The sequence below is a fragment of the Octopus sinensis genome, linkage group LG27 (assembly GCF_006345805.1).
Source record: "Octopus sinensis linkage group LG27, ASM634580v1, whole genome shotgun sequence".
NCBI lineage: Eukaryota > Metazoa > Mollusca > Cephalopoda > Octopoda > Octopodidae > Octopus > Octopus sinensis.
In genome coordinates, this window is record NC_043023.1 from 13,489,618 (window position 1) to 13,500,888 (window position 11,271).

The following is an 11,271-nucleotide window of genomic DNA, read 5'->3' on the forward strand; positions in this document are numbered from 1 at the left end:
AGAGGCAAGTTTTGTCTAGCGAAGTGTTTTAAAAAAAGATGGGTGAATGTAGCAAGAATGGCACGTATGAATGACGAAGCCACCTTGAACATGATCCTATGAACCCAGAAATTGAAAACAGAGAGTTGCTTATTTGCAAAAAAAAAAAAAAAAAACAGAAATATAACACTGTGACTCCATTGACCGAGGTTACCGTGGTCTTTTCCGTAGGCTTTTCTTTCCAACGGGTAAACCTCACCTGTCCTCCCCTTTACACTTCATATTGACATTTCTGTGATAACGATCCCTATTGATCAATTTTTTTTCCACTCCCCCTCTTTTTTGTCCTCTCTCTCTCCTTTTACGATCCCTTTTGATCGAAACTCCCCCTTCCTTTTTTTTTTTTTTTTTTTTTAAACCTTCAAAAGAAAAGCTCTACCTTGTAATTTGTTCTATCTGTGTGCAGCCCTGTGTGGCTAATAAACATATCTATCTATCTATCAATTTATCTAGCTAGCTAGCTGTCTGTCTATCTGTCTGTCTGTCTCTATCTATCTATCTATCTATCTATCTATCTATCTATCTCTCTGTCTAACAAATTAATGGTATCTAACCCTCAATCTACACACATCTTCTCTCCATCCCGTCCATTTACAGGGAAGTCAACAACGACATATGGGAGCTGATGATTATCTCTTACGCCTGCAAGACGAGCTGTGCTCGGAACATCGTCGGGGTGTTACCCTACCTACCCTACTCACAACAAAGCAAGATGAGGAAGCGAGGATCTATCGCTTGCAAGCTTTTGGCTACCATGTTATCAAGATCAGGTAAGGATTTGATCCTCTTGTATTATGCTGTAATCTAGTGTGTTGGTGATGTTGTTCTTTAGCCCCAGGTCAGTCCTGATCCAGACAGACCTATGATCAAAGACGTTCCAGCTGTGACCATCCCATCTTTCATTCAGGCATAGTGTATCTAGGACTACATTATCTAATGTATAGTATAGTAGTTAGTATTAGTGGTTATAGCTGTTGTTGTTTAACCCCAGGTCAGTCCTGATCCAGACAGACCCATGATCAAAGACGTTCCAGCTGTGACCCTCCCATCTTTTATTCAGGCATAGTGTATCTAGGACTACATTATCTAATGTATAGTAGCTAGTATTAGTGGCTATAGTAGTTGTTGTCTTTTTGTCTTTCTCCTGTTACAGTCATTGAGACTTTGACCATGCTGGGGCAGCACCTTGAAAAATTTCAGTTGGCCGATTCGACCCCAGTACTTATTTTTCTTCCCTTTAGCCTGGTATTTATTCTATTGGTCTCTTTTGGTGCACTGCTAAGTTAAGGGGATGTAAACACACCAACATCGGTTGTCAAGCGATGGTGAGGAGGACCAACACAGGCACACACAGATAGCCATAACACACACATGAGTGGCTTCTTTCAGTTTTCTTCAACCAAATCCACTCACAAAGCTTTGGTTGGCCCAAGGCTATAGTGGAAGACACTTGCCCAAGGTGCCACCCAGTGGGACTGAACCCTGAACCATGTGGTTGGCAAGCAAGCTTCTTAACACACATAGCCATGCCTGTACCTACACACACACACACACATACAACAGGCTTCTTCCAGTTTCTGACTACCAAATCCACTCACAAGGCTTTGGTGGGCCCAAAGCTATAATAGAAGAAATTTGCCCTAGGTGCCATACAGTGGGACTGAACCCCAAACCATGTGGTTGGGAAGCAAGCATCTTACCACACAGCCACGCCAGCGCCTATACACACACACATACTATGGGCTTCTTCCAGTTTCTATCTACTGAATCCACTCACAAGGCATTTGGTCAGCCCGCGGCTATAGTAGAAAACACTTGCCCAAGGTGCCACGCAGTGGGACTGAACCCAGAACCATGTGGTTGGAAGCAAAGCAAGCTTCTTACCACACAACCACTCTTGCACTTATTCATAACATTTTTATTCAGTTGTATTTTTATGAATTACAATATTTCACTGCATGTTAGCGTTTTCTTCATTGACCCCTTTTTTGGTATGCTGTTCCCTATTTTATGCACGTACATGCCATCCTTTCAAAAATCTTTCTCTGTGTCTCTGTCCTAGGTTTTACGCACATCATCACAATGGATCTACACCAGAAGGAAATCCAAGGGTTCTTCAATGTTCCTGTAGACAATTTAAGGGCATCACCGTTCCTCATTCAATACATCATAGAATCGGTAAGTGACTACCACCCCTGACATAAGCTGGGGGGGGGGGGTCTTTTGCTGTTTGTTTGTGTGCATATATATATATATTTTTTTTTCTGCTGGAGCACCGCCTTTAGTCGAGCAAATCGACCCCAGGAGTTATTCTTTGGATACCCAGTACTTATTCTAACGGTCTCTTTTGCCGAACTACTAAGCTACGGGATGTAAACACACCAGCATCGGTTGTCAAGTGATGTTGGGGGTACAAACACAGACACTCAAACAAACACACACACACACACACATATATATACATATATATGACGGGCTTCTTTCAGTTTCCGTCTACCAAATCCACTCACAAGGCTTTGGTCGGCCCGAGGCTATAGCAGAAGACACTTGCCCAAGGTGTCATGCAGTATGACTGAACCCGGAACCATGTGGTTGATAAGCAAGCTACTTACCACACAGCCACTATAATAATAATAATATAAATAATATATAAATATATGCATATATACATACATATCGCATGGCTCAGTGGTTAGAGCGTCGAGCTTACGATCGTGAGGTTGTGAGCTCGAATCCCGGACCGGGCTGCGTGTTGTGTTCTTGAGCAAGGCACTTTATTTCACGTTGCTCCAGTTCACTCAGCTGTAGAAATGAGTTGCGACGTCACTGGTGCCAAGCTGTATCGACCTTTGTCTTTCCCTTGGATAACACTGGTGGCGTGGAGAGGGGAGGCTGGTATGCATGGGCGACTGCTGGTCTTCCATAAAAACAACCTTGCCCGGACTTGTGTCTAGGAGGGTAACTTTCTAGGTGCAATCCCATGGTCATTCATGACCGAAGGGGGTCTTTACCCTTTATGTACATACCTACATATATATGTATATATACATACATATATGTACATACCTTCATCTATATGTATGTATGTATATATACATGCATATATGGGTACAGGACATCAAAAAAACGTTGAACACAATGAGAAATGAAAACATAAAAACAAAAACATAGAAACAAACTTTTTTTGGAACAACGAAAAAAACAAACAGAGAAACGAGACATGCAACATAAAGAATATTCCCCTTCTTCAGTTGTCCTTGTTTCATCTACTCTGCGTTTCAAAGGTAAGGACAAGACGCGACTTCGTTGCAACAGTCCTTCCTGCAAAGCAAATTCAATAAAATTTGGGATTTTTTGCAGAGGGGGAAAGTGGGAACAAGAACAGGACAGTGGGAACAAAAATGGTGAGGGCTGTTAAGTCGAGACGATAGCAAAAATTATGAATGCTAGGAAGACGAGCTTAAGAAGGAGACAGTAAAGGCACGTTTTTTTTCTTTACGAAGGTTGTGGGCAGAAAGACGGATTCTCTTTCGTCATGTGTCAGCGATGAGAGAGTCGAGGAGGAGTGAGAGAGAGGGAACGGTGAAGAGGAGAGAAGAATAGGGAAGGGTGGGGGAGAAAACCAGAAAGGATGAGGTGTATGTGTGTGTGTGGGGGTTCAAAGATTTCAGCACAGTCGACTCCAACATCATGACCAACTGCACCCTTTTATCACTACCTACAATAACCCTTTCTACTTTAGGCACAAGGCCTGAAATTTTTTTGGGGGTGGGGTGGGGGACCAGTCGATTACATTGACCCCAGTGCGTAACTGGTACTCAGTTTATCAATCCTAAGAAAAGGATGCAAGGCGAAGTGACCTCGGCAGAATTTGAACTCTGAACGTAACAAGTTGGAAGAAATACTGCTAAGTATTTATAATAATAATAATAATAATAATAATAATGATTATAGTAATAGTAATAATAATAGTAATAATAATGATAATAATGACAATTCTTTCTACTTTAGGCCCAAGGCGTGAAATTTTGTGGGAGGGGACTAGTTGATTACATTGATCCCTGTACTTAATTTATCATTCCCAAAAATGGATGACAGGCAAAGTCAACCTCGGCAGAATTTGAACCCAGAACATGAAAATGTGCAAAATACTGCCAAGTATTTACTCCGGCATGCTAACGAGTCTGCCGGCTCACCACCTTAATAATAATAATAAGAAGAAGAAGAAGAATAGGAATAGTAGTAGTAGTAGTAGAAGTAGTAATGGTTTCAAAGTTTGGCACAAGGCCGGCAAATTCGAGGGATGTGGCAAGTCAATTACAAGAACCCCAGTAATCAGCTGGTACTTATTTTATCGACCCTGCACAGATGAAAGGCGAAGTCGACCTCGGCAGAATTTGAACTCAGAACGTAACGACAGACGAAATAATTATTTCTTTACTACCCACAAGGGGCTAAACACAGAGGGGACAAACAAGGGCAGACAAACGGATTAAGCTGATTATATCGACCCCGGTGCGTAACTGGTACTTATTTAATCGACCCCGAAAGGATGAAAGGCAAAATCGACCTCGGCGGAATTTGAGCTCAGAACGTAGCGACGGGCGAAATACTGCTAAGTATTTACTCCGCATGCTAACGAGTCTGCCGGCTCACCACCTTAATAATAATAATAATAAGAAGAAGAAGAAGAATAGGAATAGTAGTAGTAGTAGTAGTAGTAGAAGTAGTAATGGTTTCAAAGTTTGGCACAAGGCCGGCAAATTCGAGGGATGTGGCAAGTCAATTACAAGAACCCCAGTAATCAGCTGGTACTTATTTTATCGACCCTGCACAGATGAAAGGCGAAGTCGACCTCGGCAGAATTTGAACTCAGAACGTAACGACAGACGAAATAATTATTTCTTTACTACCCACAAGGGGCTAAACACAGAGGGGACAAACAAGGGCAGACAAACGGATTAAGCTGATTATATCGACCCCGGTGCGTAACTGGTACTTATTTAATCGACCCCGAAAGGATGAAAGGCAAAATCGACCTCGGCGGAATTTGAGCTCAGAACGTAGCGACGGGCGAAATACTGCTAAGTATTTACTCCGCATGCTAACGAGTCTGCCGGCTCACCACCTTAATAATAATAATAAGAAGAAGAAGAAGAATAGGAATAGTAGTAGTAGTAGTAGTAGTAGAAGTAGTAATGGTTTCAAAGTTTGGCACAAGGCCGGCAAATTCGAGGGATGTGGCAAGTCAATTACAAGAACCCCAGTAATCAGCTGGTACTTATTTTATCGACCCTGCACAGATGAAAGGCGAAGTCGACCTCGGCAGAATTTGAACTCAGAACGTAACGACAGACGAAATAATTATTTCTTTACTACCCACAAGGGGCTAAACACAGAGGGGACAAACAAGGGCAGACAAACGGATTAAGCTGATTATATCGACCCCGGTGCGTAACTGGTACTTATTTAATCGACCCCGAAAGGATGAAAGGCAAAATCGACCTCGGCGGAATTTGAGCTCAGAACGTAGCGACGGGCGAAATACTGCTAAGCATTTCATCCAGCATGCTAACGAGTCTCCCAGATCTCTAGTAGAAGACATTTGCTCAAGGTGTCATGCAATGGAACTGAACCCGGAACCATGTGGTTGGGAAGCAAGCTTCTCACCACACAATCACTCCTGTGTCACTTACTCTTTTACTCGTTTCAGTCATTTGACTGTGGTCATGCTGGAGCACTGCCTCTAGTCAAGCAAATCGACCCCAGGACTTATTCTTATGTAAGCCGAGTACTTATTCTATCGGTCGCTTTTGCCGAACCGCTAAGTTATGGGGACGTAAACACACCAGCATAAGTTGTCAAGTGAAGTTGGGGGGACAAACACAGACACACAAACATACACACATATATACATATATACGATGGGCTTCTTTCAGTTTCCGTCTACCAAATCCACTCACAAGGCTTTGGTCGGCCCGAGGTTATAGTAGAAGACACTTGCCCAAGGTGCCACGCAGTGGGACTGAACCCGGAACCATGTGGTTGGTAAGCAAGCTACTTACCACACAGCCACTCCTTGTCCAAATTCTTCAACTGTCTCTTCTCTGTCATTTTCAGATCCCAGACTACCGTAATGCCGTCATCGTCTCTCGCAACGCAAATTCGGTGAAGCGTGTCACGTCGTATGCAGAGCGTCTAGGCCTGGGCATTGCTGTGATCCATGGTGAGGAGAAAGAGGCTAACAGCGAGGATGGCCGCAACTCACCCCCTTTACCTGGTCAGGACCGCGGCCGGCTGATCTACGAACTGGAGTACCTGCCAAGTATGTCCTCCGCTGTAGATGTTCTTGCTATTGTCATCATTATCATCACCATCATCACCATCATCATCACCATCATTATCATCATCATTACCATCATCATCACCATCATCATCATCATTATCATCATCGTCATTACCACCATCACCATCATCATCATCATCATTACCATCACCATCATCATCTTCACCATTATCATCACCATCATCATCATCATCATCATCTCTGTCATCATCATCATCACCATCATCAACATCTCTGTCATCATCATCATCACCACCTTCATCATCATCACCATCATTACAACCACCATCATCATCATCGTCATTACCACCATCATCATCATCACCATCATCATCATCACCATCATCATCATCATCACCATCATCATCATCATCTCTGTCATCATCATCGTCATCACCATTATCATCATCGTCATTACCACCATCATTATCATTACAATCATCATCATCGTCATTATCATCATCATCACCACCATCATCATCATCACCAACACCAACACTTAGATCTTCGTATCTTACAATTACATATTTGTATGTATATGTATACATACGTACACGCATTCTATGTCTGTCTGTTTGTCTTTTCTGCAGTGCTACAAGCTAAAGAAAAACCCCCTCTAAATGTGGTTGGTGACGTAGGAGGCCGAATCGCCATTATTGTGGTAGGTTGCAACGACCCTTTTTGGATTCTAACTTATCCCAAAGTAATTTCAATTAAAACCTCCCAATCAAAATTTCAGTTAATTTCGACATTATTAATCTGGCGTTTGAAACATAAATTATACATAAATTACACATAAATTAACATAAATTAACATAAATTAACATAAATTAACATAAATTTTGAAGGAAAGTTTTAATTTAAATCACTTTAACCCTTTTTTTTAAAGCATATTTCAGTGTTTTTAGTGTTTCAGTTTTTTGGTCATTTGTTTTTCATACTAAGAATGGACTTTAATCAATTATATATTTTCCATTTTCTTTGATGACCTTTTGCCATCTTTCTGGCAACTTCATGATTCTGCACTCAAAGAACTTCTGGTCCTTATCGACCAAAAACTGAAGCAAGGGCGATGGCTTCCATACCAGTGGCACGTAAAAAGCACCATTCGAGCGTGATAATTACAAGTGTTGCCTTACTGACACTTGTGCCGGTGGCACGTGAAAAAACATTCGAGCGAGGTCGTTGCCAGTGTTGCTGAACTGACTCCTGTGCAGGTGGCATGTAAAAAACACCATTTCGAGCGTGGCCGTTGCCAGTAATACCAGACTGGCCCTCGTGCCAGTGGCACATAAAAGCACCCACGACTCTCTCAGAGTGGTTGGCATTAGGAAGGGAATCCAGCTGTAGAAACACTGCCAGATCAGATTGGAGTCTGGTGCAGCCATCTGGTTCGCCAGTCCTCAGTCAAATTGTCCAACCCATGCTAGCATGGAAAGCGGACGTTAAATGATGATGATGATATCATTATTATTATTATTATTATGGCAACAGCTACGCTCAAATGGAGCACATAAAAAACACCATTTCGAGCGTGGCCGTTGCCAGTAATACCAGACTGGCCCTCGTGCCAGTGGCACATAAAAGCACCTACGACTCTCTCAGAGTGGTTGGCATTAGGAAGGGCATCCAGCTGTAGAAACTCTGCCAGATCAAAATTGGAGTCTGGTGCAGCCATCTGGTTCGCCAGTCCTCAGTCAAATTGTCCAACCCATGCTAGCATGGAAAGCGGACGTTAAATGATGATGATAATATCATTATTATTATTATATCATTATTATTATTATTATTATGGCAACAGCTACGCTCAAATGGAGCACATAAAAAACACCATTTCGAGCGTGGCCGTTGCCAGTACCACCTGACTGACCCATGTGCCGGTGGCACATAAAAGCACCCACTACACTTTATTTGTAAATAAATGGCAATAAAACAACACCAGAATGTAAAGAATAATTTATGTTAAGTAAAAACAATCTCCAGATCATTTAGAATAAGAAAAATTTATATATACAATAATGTCTCGATATATGAGTTTATTTGTTCCTAGAGATTGCTCTCTCAACTACCAGACTTGCTCATCATAGGTAAACTATCAGACAGAATCGCTAAAATATTTCAGAACAGAGCATCCCTCTGGCTTCCGTGCTGGTGGCATGTAAAAAGCATCATTTGAGCGTTATCGTTACCAGCGTCGCCTTATTGGCACTTGTGCCGGTGGCATGTGAACAAAACATTCGAGCGGGGTCGTTGCCAGTGCTGCTTGACTGACTCCTGTGCAGGTGGCACATAAAAAACACCGTTTGAGCGTGGCCATTACCAGTACCACCTGACTGGCCCCGTGCCGGTGGCATGTAAAAGCACCCACTACACTCTCGGAGTGGTTGGCGTTAGGAAGGGCATCCACCTGTAGAAACTCTGCCAGATCAAGATTGAAGCCTGGTGCAGCCATCTGGTTCGCCAGCCCTCAGTCAAGTCATCCAACCCATGCTAGCATGGAAAGCGGACGTTAAACAATGATGATGATGATGATTTCTGTAGAAATACGGTGCCATTGTTTCAATTAATTTTTAAAATAACGAAGAATTTAGTAAAATAATTTTGTCATTACTAATCTAGTGTTTGGAACATAAATTAAACATAAATTAACATAAATTAACTTGAAATTTTGATCGAAGGTCTTAATTTAGACCACCTTAACCCTTTTCTTAGCATATTTCTGTAGAAATACGCAGACTTTGTTTCAGTTTTTGGCAATAATGAAGAATTTATTCAAATGACTTTGTCCTAATTAAGCCGGTATTCGGAACATGAATTAAAACGAAATGGTTGACTAACAAAACAAACATTTTCGTTCCAGCACACGATCTCAGATCAAGTCACTTGCTATGCAAGTACATCTCCGTAAACATTTATTTGTTAATGGTTTTTTTTTTTTTAATTCTCTGACATCTTCATGTTGTATTATTTGCAGGACGATATGGTGGATGAAGTGAGACCATTTGTGAAAATAGCCGAGGCTTTGAAGAACAGAGGTGCTTACAAAATCTACGTGATGGCCACACATGGCATCCTGTCGTCAGATGCTCCCAAACTTATTGAAGAATCTCCCATCGATGAGGTTTGTATGCTTAAGGGCTCAATCATAGCAGTACCCTCTTTATTTCCTCTCCCTTTTTTTTTTATCTCTCCTCTCTCTTTCTCTCTGTTTCATTCTCTTTTTCCTTTCCCTTTCTCTCTTTTCGAATAATGTGGCCAATGCCAGTACCCTCTGACTAGCACGTAAAAAGCACTATCCAAACGTGATCAATGCCAGGCTCGCCTGACTGATTCTGTGCCGGTGGCATGTAAATAGCACCCACTATACTCACAGAATGGTTGGCATTAGGAAGGGCATCCAGCTGTAGAAACACTGCCAGATTTGACTGGAGCCTGGTGCAGCCGCCTGGCTTCCCAGACCTCAGTCAAACCATCCAACCCATGCCAAAGGGAAAACGGATGTTAAGCAGTGATGATGATGCGTAAGCCCACCTATTGCGGGAGGTTTTGGAACGTAACACCCACGATATTCAAGGCGGCGAGCTTGCTGAAAGTTAGCACGCCGGGCGAAATGCGTAGCCGTATTTCGTCTGCCGTTACGTTCGTCTGCGGAATTTGAACTCAGAACGTAGCATTTCGCCCGGCGTGCTAACGTTTCTGCCAGCTCACCGCCTTACGTCGATAAATTAAGTACCAGTTACGCACTGGGGTCGATGTAATCGACTTAATCCGTTTGTCTGTCCTTGTTTGTCCCCTCTGTGTTTAGCCCCTTGTGGGTAGTAAAGAAATAGGTATTTCTTCTACTGCTATGTTCTGAGTTCAAATTCCGCCGAGGTTGACTTTGCCTTTCATCCTTTCAGGGTCGATAAATTAAGTACCAGTTACGCACTGGGGTCAATGTAATCGACTTAATACCTATGTCTGTCCTTGTTTGTCCCCTCTGTGTTTAGCCCCCTTGTGGGTAGTAAAGAAATAGATATTCAAGGGATTGCTGTATGTCATGTCATTTCATTCTATTTTCACTTTCACTTTCTGTCTCTCTCTTTTCGTGCAGGTGGTTGTAACCAACACGATACCCCATGACATCCAGAAGCTCCAGTGTCACAAGATCAAGACGGTCGATGTCAGCGTGATGCTGGTGGAGGCCATTCGCAGAATACACTACGGCGAATCCATGTCATATCTGTTCAAAAACATAGGATACAATGATTAGATCCCTCTTCCCTCTGTCTCTCTCTCTCTCCCTGTTCCCCCTCTCACCCCACCCTCTACATATCCCTGGGTTTCTTGTCTCCGAAGACCTTGTCGTCTTAGCCTTGGCCTCGACATGCATGTCTGTCTGTCTGTTTGTCTTGCTACCTCTGTCTCCCTCCCTTTCTGTGTCTGTTTGTCTGAAGGGGGTGTGTTTCATTCTGGAGAACGAAGGAAGGGGTTTTCCGGGCGTTGTGCATGGGTGCACGTAGAAACAGAAGAAACGTGTGTGTGTGTGTGTATAAATGTAGGCAAGCATATATTTTTGTGTGTTTGTGTATGTGTGCGTAGAAGCATAACCAGAAATGTGTGTGTGTGTGTATTACACATACATACACATACACATACATATATATATACACACACATACACATACATTTGTATATATATATACACATACACACACATATATATATATATACATACATACATATTTGTATTTATATATACACACATATACATATGTATATATATATATATATACACATACACACACAAATATATATACACATACACACACATAATATACATACACACATACACGTGTATAATATATATATATATATATATATATATATATATATACAAACACACAC

At 42.1% G+C, this 11,271-nt stretch overlaps 1 protein-coding gene across 1 annotated transcript in view; it reads left to right on the top strand.

The window, feature by feature from the left end:
• LOC115225344 (phosphoribosyl pyrophosphate synthase-associated protein 2-like) overlaps nucleotides 1-11,006 on the top strand; it is a 28,814-nt gene extending 17,808 nt beyond the window's left edge. The window contains exons 4-9 of the mRNA XM_029796294.2: nucleotides 637-809; nucleotides 2,102-2,217; nucleotides 6,160-6,364; nucleotides 6,976-7,046; nucleotides 9,360-9,506; nucleotides 10,479-11,006. Coding sequence (XP_029652154.1) covers nucleotides 637-809; nucleotides 2,102-2,217; nucleotides 6,160-6,364; nucleotides 6,976-7,046; nucleotides 9,360-9,506; nucleotides 10,479-10,637 — 871 coding nt within the window. The 3' untranslated portion in view covers nucleotides 10,638-11,006. The remainder of the gene's footprint in view (nucleotides 1-636; nucleotides 810-2,101; nucleotides 2,218-6,159; nucleotides 6,365-6,975; nucleotides 7,047-9,359; nucleotides 9,507-10,478) is intronic.
• Nucleotides 11,007-11,271: the final 265 nt, after the last annotated feature.